This window comes from Phaseolus vulgaris, chromosome 8 (assembly GCF_051622355.1).
Source record: "Phaseolus vulgaris cultivar YP4 chromosome 8, ASM5162235v1, whole genome shotgun sequence".
In the NCBI taxonomy this organism is placed as follows: domain Eukaryota; kingdom Viridiplantae; phylum Streptophyta; class Magnoliopsida; order Fabales; family Fabaceae; genus Phaseolus; species Phaseolus vulgaris.
This window is the reverse complement of record NC_143505.1, coordinates 3,184,781-3,198,090: the sequence shown is the minus strand read 5'-3', so window position 1 is coordinate 3,198,090 and position 13,310 is coordinate 3,184,781. Positions and strand designations below refer to the sequence as shown.

The 13,310-nt window shown below is 31.8% G+C and overlaps 1 protein-coding gene and 1 non-coding gene across 3 annotated transcripts; one reads left to right on the top strand and one right to left on the bottom strand.

The window, feature by feature from the left end:
* Positions 1 to 632: 632 nt before the first annotated feature.
* LOC137826100 (defective in cullin neddylation protein AAR3) lies at positions 633 to 5,098 on the top strand. The gene is made up of 5 exons (XR_016514638.1): positions 633 to 791; positions 1,111 to 1,243; positions 2,607 to 2,743; positions 2,921 to 2,971; positions 4,624 to 5,098. It is a non-coding gene; the product is annotated as a defective in cullin neddylation protein AAR3 (transcript).
* A 1,449-nt stretch (positions 5,099 to 6,547) lies between these two features.
* On the bottom strand, positions 6,548 to 11,548 carry LOC137826097 (granule-bound starch synthase 2, chloroplastic/amyloplastic). 2 transcript variants are annotated; one of them, XM_090293676.1, is made up of 8 exons: positions 10,992 to 11,548; positions 9,753 to 10,266; positions 9,289 to 9,353; positions 9,036 to 9,113; positions 8,828 to 8,938; positions 8,563 to 8,607; positions 8,221 to 8,394; positions 6,548 to 7,759 (listed from the first exon to the last, which is right to left on the bottom strand). In XM_090293676.1, the coding sequence occupies exons 1-8, from the start codon at positions 11,220 to 11,222 to the stop codon at positions 6,803 to 6,805; spliced, it is 2,175 nt and encodes a 724-aa protein (XP_090149802.1). In that variant the 5' UTR covers positions 11,223 to 11,548; the 3' UTR covers positions 6,548 to 6,802. The 2 variants fall into 2 exon arrangements, with proteins under 2 accessions (XP_090149802.1, XP_090149803.1); XM_090293677.1 differs by having other exon boundaries at positions 9,055 to 9,113; positions 10,992 to 11,516.
* Positions 11,549 to 13,310: the final 1,762 nt, after the last annotated feature.

The following is a 13,310-nucleotide window of genomic DNA, read 5'->3' as shown; positions in this document are numbered from 1 at the left end:
TTAGTTATAAATTTAAGAAAGATTTTAGAATGATTCTAAATACCAACATACAACACTTAAATACTCATATTTATTCACACATTTATTCATCAAATTAATAATTTAAACAATTAAAATTAAGTCCATCTTTACTTTTTGAAAGACTTAATTAACTTTATGTATCTTGTAACGATATTTTTAATTGATTTTTTTTATTAAAATTGTTAATTTTTTAATTTTTCAAATATTTTTTACTTTCCTTCAAGTATAATGTTTTTTATTTTTGTGGTCGAAGTTGTTTGTAATCTTTTCCAACTTCATTGTCTTCTGACTTATATCCAACAAGTTGGAGGAAACTTTTGAAGAAATGAGAGCTAATTGGTAAATTAGAAATAAAGTTATAAAAGTAACGATCATATAATTCTATTAGTGATAAAATCAAATGAGAAAATATTTAGATCAAAATGCTTTAAATATTCAACAAAATAATTTTTTAATAGAAATTTAATTAAAAATATTTTGATAGTTAAAACTTACTTAAATATTTTTTTAAATTATTTATTTAACAATCATTGTAATAATAGTAGTAGTGTTGTGTACCAATAATTGTATCACACGGCACATTGCAAAAATAAAATGAAAATTTGAAACTCTTTTGGGTTTGGAATACATTGGATTATTAAGATCAACTCTCCTATCTGTGTCTGTCCCTCTCTCCTCTGCTCGGTGCTTGCTCGAAGAGCTTCGGAGGGCGAAGTTCATCATGGATGCATCTCGGATCGACATCTTTGAGATTTACCGAAGATACTCTGGTAATCTCTCCCACTCCCCCTTTGCAATCACACGTAGCTAACACCAATTCCATTCTTGATTATGCACCAAGTTTTGTTCTTGTTTCGTTTATCCAAGATTTTGTACTTATGGGTCGCCGAAATTCAATTTTTTCTTTTCTGGGTCTTGTGGTATGGCTTTGTTTGAGCACCATGGTATTGCTTTAGCTTTCTCTCTCTCCAATGAAAAAGAAAAGAACTAGAACAAGAATTCTTTAATTCTGATTTGATTTTTGTTTTGTTAATTGGTGATATATGTGTGTGATTCTTTATTCTTATTTATCTGAGTATGGTTGTACAGACATAAAATCAGGACATGCATACATTGCTGGGGAAGAAGGGTACAGGCAAGACAGTGACGTTCAGAAGGCTAAGTTCTCAAGGGATGCGCTCACACAGCTCTCAAAGTTGGTGGAGTCTCGAGTTATGACAGGGTCTGTGTTTCTTTGATATTTCCTGTGATAATTTTGAAGCCAAGTAGTTTTTGCATTAATCATAGTAGTCAATGCCAAATAATGTTGTGGAGTCGTCCATCCCAAAACTTCTATATCAAGATAGCATATAGCGGGATGATCACTTTTCTGAATCCTAAACCTAAACATAGATTTCTACTACACATGTATATGCTGAAAAATAAGATAAAAAACATTTGAAGTTAAAGACATTCACAATGAATTATCAAAATTTAGTGTTTGAGAACTAAACACATGCCAATCGGCTGAGCACAATGTGAATCTGCTGGGTTAGTTGGGGAATTTGCCAGGAGCAACATGGGCTTATGGAATCTGTGGGAAAAAATTAGGGTTTCAGTAGAGGGGGCTGGGAATGATCTTGGCATGATTTCACTATGCAAATGATCTTGACAGGGTTTCCAAAACAGGTTAGTTAATGTATGGGGGAGGGGGCGAAATCCCAAGTTGCCCCCTTAAACATCTTCACAGGGTTTCTGTTCAGGGTGAAAACGGACTTTATTTCTGCTAATGCAATAGAGTTCAAAGTGCCACAAAAAGCTTCGGTTCACATTGCTTCAGGTGTGACAGCGAGCTGTGACATGATGAGCCTCTGTGGAGGAGTTGCTAGCTGTGCCATGAAAAGAGAAGAGACCAGCATTATTTAACCTTTGAAAGGAGTGAGCATGGAAAAGTAGGTCTTGTGTTCTGATGAAATAAAAGGGGAGCAAAATCCCAATATCAACCCCTCTCCAAAAGAGCACCAAACAACATTATTTGAAGGGTCCAAAAAACAAATGGGATTTTATTGTCTGATGCAATAGTAGTCTTGTTGACTGCAAATGGCAGCTGTGATTCATGGTGCTCCAGACATGATAGTGAGCTGTGACAGTATGGGGTTGCACTGAGTGGCCCATAGCCGTGAATCCCGTGATGCTTTGCAGCGCTATATCATGCAATTAACTACTCTTCTGGAAGCTGATGACTTGTCTTGATTTTCCATTTAAACTCTGAAATGGGGAAGTAAAGGGATATTGGAAGTTTACCCAAAAAAAGGAAATTGGAGAACACAGTGGCAAACAGAGGAAATATAAATAGAAACAAAGCTATGTAAACAGTAAGGATGAAAGGGGGCAATTTTATGTTATAGGATAGGATTGTACTTGGGAAATTAGGCCTGGGCCCATATTCCTTCACTTTGCTTTGGGATTAGGGCTGCTTAATATTATTAGCCCATTAAAATCTCAATGTATAAGCTTAGTCCATTTAACCTGTGAGTTAAGTAGATTAGACCTGGTTCCCTGGGCCAATCCCATTTGTACAACCTAGTAGTACTGTGTTATTTTAGTTTTCTTTTGTTGGAGACTGAAATATTACTTTCTATTCAGAAGAATCAACGATACAATATCTCTGAGGATAGCTGGCAACAGGTTCTAGCTTTCAGCTGGTGTAGCCGTGAAAATCTGGAAGCATATGATCCTGAAGGTACTATTTTCTTGTCTCATTTATATAATTAGATGCAGATGTTAGTACCTGTATACCTCTCTCCATGTCATTTAATTAAGTTGTGAGACCAGTAAAATAGTTTTGGTATCGTTTAACAATGGAAGTGGGTGGGGTGTTTGGCTAACTGATGCAGTTTTCATTTTTTAATGCTTGCAGGTGCTTGGCCTGTTTTAATAGATGATTTTGTCGAGCATATGTACAGGTTTAGTTTCTTTATGGCCAAATAAAACATCTTAATTTTTATAAATTTCACTCTTAGGTTTACAAAACTAGTATTAGTTTTTTATAGAGCTCAGTGGAATTGATTGGTCACCTCCTGGGATGCCAAATATTAGATTAATATTTTATTGGATATGGTTGATGTCAAATATTTTATGCGGGTGGAGTCAGGAGTGAAATGTTGGGTCAACTTATTTCATGAAGAGTTAACTGTAAGTTATCATTTGTTGTCTTTATATTTTAAGATTATCTTTTGCAAGTTACAGACATATTAGATTGTTCCCGAGGGTTCTGTAGGATGACTCTAACCATGGATATTTTGGCGTGCCATAGGATTAGTAAATAAGTTTGGGTCAGTTTAACAAGGGTGGCATGTACTTTTTAGCTCACCAACCTGCCCTTCCTGATACTAAAATTCAACCACCACCTAAATCAAAAGAATGGGACTGGCAAGGACGAAATATCTTCTGGGTCAAAGAGGCTCTGATATTATGTACAATTAACACTCCTGAATTTTTACGCCTTCAGGTCTATGCTTATAATTTGTTTATTATTTCTAACATCTTCATATTGAAATTATATATAAGCAACTAGTCGCTTATGTCACTTTTTTTCCTTATCAGCACGTCACTGATATGCCAGTGCCCATTCTTCGCTGTTTGAATTTGACACAATTTGTAGAATTCCTATTCCGTCTAAGGACATATAAGATTCACTAATTTTGCACAAGGTATAATAATCAATAGAACAAAAGGTCAGTTAAAGCTGAATTTTGTCAGCAGAATCAGTATAAAACCATAATGTCAATACTGCCTTGACTCTTCCTGAGTCATAATCAATCAGATCACCTCAATGACCTAAACAACTCACTTTGTTCTATCCCTGTTCCTAACATATGGACTTTGCAGAATAACAGCACAAACCTGAATTTGAAGCAATTGTATAGATCTGGATTCTTAAAGTCACCAATAAGTCCACCAGCATGACCAATTAAAAACAATCTTCCAAACATTTTTGTAACCCATCTAAAGGTTTCACAATGCAAGTTCAAATGGTCTTTCGTGAAGGGTTGTGTTAAGAGATGTAAAGGCAATCATGAGCCTTCAACTAGCAAGCAACTTTGTCTTTTAGAATAGTTGAGTCTTTGGCAGGAGACAGATTCAGTTTCTAGGAAAATGGCTCCACCTTTAAGTATGGAATTTGAATTGTAAGGGCATTTCTGAAGGCCAATCTGACCTTCCTTTTTCAGTTAACATGATATAATCTCACCACTAACCACTTAAATAATATAATTTTAGTGAATCTTAGGCCTTTTTGATTCCCTTATCATTTTTTGTTTTAGAAACTGTTATTTAAAATAATTGTGCACTACTTAGCAATCAATTTTTCATCCAAATTCTATTAAGTTTTGAAATTGTTTCCAAAATAAGTGTTTTAATTAATAACCTAAAAATAAGAAGTGTTTTCCCATCTTTTTCTGTTTTCTGTAATGTTCTGTTCAAGTACTCAAGGGACAAACTTTAAAACAGAATGTGCTCAAGATACAAACAAGTTTAGGAAACAAAATTATTTGTGAAATCAGTAAACAAACAATTCCTTACTGTTCTATAAATATGTATCTGACTATGATTTTCATACAGGGCGGAGTAATTTTTCTGGTGTAAAGAGGAAGTTATATGAAGACTTCTGCAAAAATGATCATATGGATGCTAACAATATTGTTTTTTCAAATTGTAAAAGGAGTAGACCTAAGGATGCAGCAGATTTTGAGGACTATGCGCCAGGGAATACAGCAGAGGATTTTATGAAACTAGTACACAAAATAGCCCATTGTGTTCATCCATGTCCCCATGTGCAGTTGAAGAGGTTCTATCTAAGGGATTTGCGGGACTACTCTCAACTCGTTCCTATGTGCAGTTTAGTGGGGGGACAGAAGGGCTTCCTTTTGATGAAGCACCCCCCTTATAGTTAGAGGTATATAGAAGTTTCTTTTGCTAGTTAGTATGTGTTGATGTATTCATTTTGAATGGGCTACTATACATGATTCTAGTTTCCATTATTAGTGGCATTGTAATTTGTAACATCATCCTGTTGAGTGTTAAATAACTGTTCATTACCTTTGATAGAATCAATAAAAGTGTAGTGTTTTGTATGTATGTGATCTTTCTTTCTTTGTATATGGTCAACACTTTCTGGAATTAATTGATAAGTCATATTTATATGTGATTCCGTAGAATGATTAGCCGCTGTCTCTACCTGCAATGCATTTCAATGTGAATTAGCAATGTAAGAGGCACTAACAGTTATTGGAATTTAATTCGAGGGATTGATTATTTGAATCATATAAAATTTTATGGTCTAATGATATCTCAGACTACAGATTTTTAAAGTCCATGTAGCTGATTTGAAAGAGTTGTTTAAAGCAAAGTTTTTACAATAAAAAACCAAAAGAGGGTCTTGCTGCAGTTTAAGGAATTGATCAAACTAGTTAATAATGAACCATTCTTAACATACAAGAATACGATTTCATACTGGCAAAACTCAACCGCTACTTTAATGTTAGAGGGTTAAGAAATGGTATTTTTCTCCTTCTATCCTAATTTTAGTACTTTTTGTAATTTTCATTAGATAATCTAAGGATCCTTTTTGAAGTTTCTGTCACTAAGATTTTGTCATATACCGACGACATATTTTGATTGAATTAAAGTTTCAGAGTTTTCTCAATTTCTTAACCTCTTAGAATTCATTTTCAATCAACAAATTATTGTCCTGCTTCATAACATACATTGCATCAAGTTCTAAAATTATGTCTATACCTAAATTCTTTTAATACTTAATAATTCAAATTAATATTGAATTTATTACTATAATAAAAAAATGAGAAGATTCTACCACTTTAGATAAGATTATGAATATTAAATTTCAATATACAATGATGTTGTGATTGTTATAAAATCTAAGAGCATCTAACTAGGATGAAAAGTCTAAGAGCATCTAGTTAAGGTTGAAGTTATTGGTAAGTCGATAACTTCAACCATTTTTTTTCTCTAATGGTGTAATTCTTTAAAATAGATTCTATGATTGTCTCACATATTTTTAAGAATTATTAAGAATCAATCTTATAAAACTTGATTTGATATAAGAATTATGATATCATACTTAATCTTTAAATCATATTATAGATCTGAAATATTTATTAGTTCTATTAATCACTGAATAACTAATTTTCATTGATAAAGGTAGAGCCAAGAAACTTGGGAATGTTAATGTCACCCCGAAATTGTTAACTTCCTTTTTAAGTTTTATTTATCAAAATGTTGTGGCTCCCCACTGCAAAGAAAACATGATTTATGTCTACCTCACAACAAAACCTTTCGAATTTATATTTTTAGCTACATTAGCAAATTTTTAACACTGAGAGTTTGATTAAATGTCTGTTTTTTGTTTTCTTTTTAAAAACGAACATCCTTAATCAAAAAGCTAAAAACTACTGTCTCTCCTTCCTCCTCAGTATATGATAATGATGGAAGAAGGTAAGGAAATGTGCAATACTGATATGGCTACTTTATGACAAATAAAGGTAAAACCTTATTATAGAAAATCAGATTTGCATACTATCATAAGTACAATTGAGCAGCTGAACAAATGCAATCCACAGCATTGCAATTACATAATCCTTTCAGCGCCAAAACTTTGCTTTCCAATCCCCATCATGAAGCCTCTAACTATAACCTGTAGAATTTTAACTGCTGGCACGGTTATAACATGAATTAGCTCCATGCTGAAAAGTTTGCTTTGAAGGAAATAAATGCAAAAAGTTCACCATTGGTATTTGGCAGCAAGAAGCACCTCCTCATACTGCTGAGCAGCACTGTCCCAACTAAGATCTAGTGTCATTCCTCTCTTTTGAAGGCCTTCCCAGCTCTTCTTATACTCCCTATAGGTCAATAGGCAGTTCCCTAATGCATGTGATAACTTACCTGAATCTGCACTTTCAAACGTCCATCCAAGGCCTGACTCACTGAAAGGATCAAAAGGCTGCACTGTGTCTTTCAGTCCACCAACAGCATGTACAACAGGAACTGTTCCATAGTTCATGGCATAAAGTTGGTTCAATCCACACGGCTCAAACCTTGATGGCATGAGCAATATGTCAGAGCCTGCAGTTATCCTGTGAGCCATCTTCACTGAAAAGCCAACCCATCCCCTTATCTTGTCACGGTGTTGGCTTTCAAATTGCCTAAGCATGTTTTCTAGATCAGGCCTTCCAGAGCCTAACATGACTAATTGCACATCCTGACTCATCAACCAAGGAATAGCTTCAGCTATGAGATCAACTCCTTTCTGTGGATCCAACCTTCCAATGAAGCCAATTAGTGGGACTTCCTCACGGATAGGCAAACCAAGCTCCCTTTGCAATGCTGTTTTACATTGACGCTTGCCACTAGAAAGTGTCTCAAGGGAGTAGTTAGTGTAGCCATCTGATTTCAAGTGAACATCAAACCGAGGGTTCCATTCTTTGTTGTCAACTCCATTCACAATGCCCCTCAATTTCCAATCATTGTCCTTTATGATCCCATGCAAGCCCCAACCACCTTCAGAAGTTTTGAGCTCCCATGCATACCCATGACTAACCGTGACAACACGGTCTGCTGTCTTTAAACCAGCTGCAAAGATGTTGAAATGGTCACCTCCAATGGGGTCAGATAATTTGAAAAGGTCCATGTGGTGTTCAGGTAAATCCACAAAGAAAAAATCATCAACAGGCCCCCTACCCTGTAAGAAAAATTTGTTTCAATGTTCTTTCTCAATATAGGCAACAGTGCAGTTTAGACTAATTATTAAGCAAATGAAATCAGCTTCAATGATCTTCCCCGACTTGAGGTAGTATCTTTTTCAAAGGTATAAGTTCAATTTCTGGTATAACTGGCTTGTAATTTAGTAACTCAGACACATCGGTTGAGTAAAATATTTTTCTTGATTTCTTAATTTCATTTTCTTTCTGAAAAGAAATATGAACATTTTACATCAGAATTGACTGTGGTACTAAATTCTTTTATCACTTTGGTTACTGTGATTAACTGATGATCATAAAATACATTTATTTCCTATCCAAATAGACTAGTGGACCATTATTTATGGCTTAAACACAAAAAATATATCCAGCAGGTCTTTAATAAGCTGCACAAAGTAATGAAATCAAAAAATTAAAATGGTTTTCTAGATTTAGATGGAACCTGGTGAGCTATGTTATGAATCACAAGAACTGATCTTGTATACTTCATCAAACCCTGCTCACGATAATATGCCTTCAGATACACTGGCAGCAATGCAGTATGCCAATCATTTGCTATGAAGGCCAAATTTCCATCTCCATAGCAAACACCTCCACATGGAATGTGCCATGGAACCTGTAATTTTTAAATTTGCGTTGTCACATTGCAAGAATGCAGAAATATATATTTTTGTTTCAGCATAACAAAATAGCACATGCAATCTGCTAAAAAGCTCTTGAAATGTTATAGCTGAGTTTTCGTTTCTTGATTCTGTCACTTCAGAAATCAAGTCAGGTTATGTACCTCAACTGCTGCCTTGCAAAACAGCACCATACGTTTTAGAATATCCTGTTCCATAAAGGACAACATGAGTCAGATAGCTCAGGAATAACACAAACATAACATTACAGCATTTTGATTACACCTTGCAAATCATCTAACTAATGGCTTACAAAATCAGAAGGCTAATTTTCTATACCCTTCTTTTCTCTTTTTAGGACCTTGGGAAAGTGTATGATAAACACTGATAATACACAACAATGGTCCTCAACAAATAATAGACTATTACCAATCGGCTTCCCCCATATATGTTACGTTCTAGATGATGAAAAAGTGGATTGTCAATGAAAACGAAATCTACACCATCAATGTAGGCTTGGAAATATTTTACTTCCGCATCCTGTAAAATAATAATTGGAAAGGTTACAGTACTATAATATTATCAACTTAATAGATTCAAAGAATTTAGTTGATCACAAATAAAGTATACTGCATACATGACCATCTACTTTGTACCATTTTCGCACTCCTGTATCTTGGGCTTCTGCATAATTACCATATCGAGGTGTCACAACCTATGAGGTCAATAGCAAAGTAAGAAATGAGAAAATTGATATATTATTCAAAATGAACCAATGAAAATATTTTGTGATGTTCATGTTGTTCTTCCCTTAGCAAGGAACAAATTGGAATAGTGAGATCTCTTCCCTAGGATGTGAGACTGAATTCATTAAGGAAGTAGCATTTTACCATAACTCTATGTCCACGTCTAGCCAAAGCCTTTGGCAAGGAACCAACTACATCTCCAAGCCCACCTATTAAAATTAGCTTAGGGATAAGTCTTCAAATTACATAAAAAAAATGACAAGCCCAGAAGGGCAACAAATAGTTTGGCAAAGAGATGAAGACAGAGGGAGCTCAACTGATCTTCTCAAGGAAGTAGTTAATACCTATGTATGGATAAAACAAAAGTGTTCCAGATCCTTTTTAATCTTTTGTCAATTATTCATGTTTTCAACAACCTAGCAAAATCTTAAGGCATGCACTAGATTACACACAACCAATTTTAAGTAGTTAGATTAAGACAAACTAAGTTGTTGTAAGTATTATAGTGTATCTCTCAAATTCTCAATAATGCCTGACTTACCTTGTAATAGACAGATAATAAATATGAATTTAACAAGGAAAATCTTCCACACAGATCAAGTTATTACCTGTTTTTGACCAGGGAGCACATTCTGCTGCCACTAATATGACATTCATAACATTGGTCCCAGCCAAGGGTTGGGGTATTTCAGTTTCACCTTCACTCATACCAACCTGATTCTCAACCTCTAAACTCAAATGTTCAGTATCATTTGCAAAGGCTGAGAGAGTATCAGGCCTATTAGTCTCAAGTGCTTTGTCTTTCAACTTTTCATTTAAATATATGCCAGATGAAGCCATTCCAAGTGGGGGTTTAACATCTTCCTCCCTAGCTTCCTTAAAGCCTCCATTAGTGCTTATAGGTGGGGATTCCACAGACCCTTCACTAGATTGGACATAGTTTGGTGAAGCAATAATTCCATTTTGATTTTTTACTGCATTGTTACCACTGGTGGAAGCATTCTGTGGACTTGATTTATTTGTGAAAGATTTTTTACCGAGTTCATAAGATGTACTGTTCACTTCTGATTCAAGAGTGTTCTCACTCTTTTCGGAAGAAACCAGTTTCTTTATTTCCACAACCTACAAATGGACAAGAGAAAACCATATGAATGCATTGAATAACTTGCTGGTTTAAGAAAGCACCAAAGAAATCAAACAGATTATGATGAAATAGACTATATTGCTGATCAAAAAAAAAAATGATGAAATAGACTATATTTGTTAATTGGTTGATCTTCAGTTCCACTATTTGCAAATTGTAGTTAAAGAATCAGCTTAAATGGGGTGTTCATAGATAGATAGTACATAATTGTGATAAAATAAATAGAAAGTGGTTCCAACTGTTGTGATAAAATCAAATATAATGCATGCGTACAAAATATAAAATTAATTACAATTTTAACAGTTACTTTTTAAGTTATTATTAAATTTTGTTCTCTCAAAGCATACTCCTATAATCTTTTTAGGAAAAGTTAAATCCAATTATAGAATAAATTAAAGAAAGTAATTCCATATAATTTATGGATTTATTTTTTTAATTTTATTATCTAATAAGTTTGGTTCCTAACCTATTAATTCTGAACTACCCAGTGAGATTTTTTTTTGCTTGGTGGCTTGCATAATAGTTAGTCTCTAGAAATAGATTCTTCCGGATTTGACTATTTTAAAAGGTCTAGAATGTGAAACTGTATTGATGCATGTTCCAACAACTAAATTTCTGCTGCTACCACTAAAATGTAAAGAATACATATGCACATGACAACATGACTACATTAGTATGGAATATAGAGGAAACAAATTAATACCTGTTGAAGTAGATCCTTTTGCAAAGCTAGCACCTTATTTTTCTTTTCATTGATGGCCAAAAACACACCTTCAGCATCATCTTTATCCTCACCTGTTCCTAAACTGTTACCACCTGTTGCCCTTATGCACGAATGCTCAAACACGACAACATTTTTCTGTCGAAATCTGAGACAAGGGTTTCCTCTGCTGTGAAGCAGAACCAAAGCTTGGGCACTTATTGATGATGCCATGAGAAACTAAGAATAACAACAGGGTTAATTGCTTTCACAAACTTAGCAGAGATGATAAGGAATTTGGCAGATGAAGGATAACAAGGTGTAGAAAGAGATAAACTATGGAACTTGAACTGAATGAGTACATCTGTCAAAAAAATGGCAACTAAACCTACATATTTATATATAGAGATTGGGGAAGGAAGAAAATCCAGTGGGTGGGTCCCATAGAAAGAGAAAGCATGGAGGAGTTTGAGGTTGGAGATGATAGATGATTTTGGAGCAGAAATTGGAAGCCACAACATTTTTGGTGTGAGAATTTCATGGCCACAGATAATTTAAATGTATACCTGTCATTCAGCATGAATTTTAAATGTGCAGTTTTTGTGGGACAATTTATGATGGATTTATAAAATTAATTACTTTTTTTTAAAATTTTTTTTTTTTTTAAATGTGACGTATTTGGATGGGGGAGTGGAAGTGAGAAAGTGAATAAGTGACCATACAAACGGAATGTAAGATATCTTTCAGTTGTGAAGAAAGTATATTAAAATTTGGAAGCGATGTTATGATTGTAAAAATATTTTAATTTTTTTTAAAGTCTAAAATTATAAATTTATAATTATTTCTAAAAGAAATTGAATAATGAAATATGAAATATTTTATGTAAATTTTGAGTTAACTAAAATTATGTAAATTATTTTCCGTTGAATAATTATTTTCTAAAGAATATGAGTTATTTATCATATTACAAATTTACTTATTTAAAAATTGTTGAAAAATTAATTTGATTTATTTATTTATATTATATATATATATTTAAAATTCTAAATATTTAATGTTATATTTAAATAAAAATTTGAAATATATAAAATTTTAAAAATACTTAAAATCTTAAATAAATAAAAATTTTAAATATTTAGTGTCCTATTTAAATAAAAATCTGAAATACATAAAACTTTTAAAATATTCAAAATTTTAAATAAATACAAATTCTAAATATTTAATGTTTTATTTAAATAAAAATATGAAATCTATAAAATTATTAAAATATTCAAAATCTTAAATAAATACAAATTCTAAATTATGTCCTATTTAAATAAAAATCTGAAATATATAAAATTTTAAAATTTTTAAAATTTTTAAAATTTTAAATAAATACAAATTCTAAATTATTTAATGTCCTATTTAAATAAAAATCTGAAATATATAAAATTTCTGAAATATTTAAAATCTTAAATAAATACAAATTTTAAATATTTAGTTTTTTATTTAAATGAAAATCTAAAATATATAAAATTTCTAAAATATTAAAAATTCAAAATAAATACAAATTCAAAATATTTAATGCTTATTTAAATAAAAATCTAAAATATGTAGAATTTTTAAAATATTCAAAATAATGCAAATTCTAAATATTTAATGTCCTATTTAAATAAAAATTTGAAATATATAAAATTTCTAAAATATTCAAAATCTTAAATAAATACAAATTCTAAATATTTAATATCTTATTTAAATGAAAATCTAAAATATATAAAATTTCTAAAATATTTAAAATTTTAAATAAATACAAATCATAAATATTTAATGTCCTACTTAAATAAAAATCTAAAATATGTAATTTTTTTAAAATATTCAAAATTCTAAATAAATGTAAAATCTAAATATTTAATGTTCTATTTAAATAAAAATTTAAAAAATATAAAATTTCTAAAATATTCAAAACTCTAAATAAATACAAATCCTAAATAAATTTTTTTACTAGTTATAAGGAACCAAATATGTAAAAAAACCATAAAAACATAAATCGATTTTCTTCGGTACCTATTAACCAACAAAATCGATTTTCTTCGGTACCTATACACCAACAAAATCGATTTAGCACAAGGAAAAGAATACACGTATCATTTTAGTTTATTATTTTTTTTGTTTTTAAAATTTATGTAAAAAAATATGTTAGATTTTGAATTCCGTTATCTATTATAAAGGATTAAATAAGATATTGTTACATGAATTCCGTTATCTATTATAAAGGATTAAATAAGATATTGTTACATAAAACATTGACCTTGAAAATGATATCTTAAAAAATATTTTTGAATA

What these genes read in the sequence shown, in the direction of transcription:
- LOC137826097 (XM_090293676.1), bottom strand. Translation starts at nt 11,222, where the DNA reads ATGGCATCATCAATAAGTGCCCAAGCTTTGGTTCTGCTTCACAGCAGA. An exon ending in AAAAGGATCTACTTCAACAG is followed by an intron (nt 10,267 to 10,991) that starts GTATTAATTTGT and finishes GTCCATTTGTAG; the next exon opens with GTTGTGGAAATAAAGAAACT. An exon ending in TGCTCCCTGGTCAAAAACAG is followed by an intron (nt 9,354 to 9,752) that starts GTAATAACTTGA and finishes TAATTTTAATAG; the next exon opens with GTGGGCTTGGAGATGTAGTT.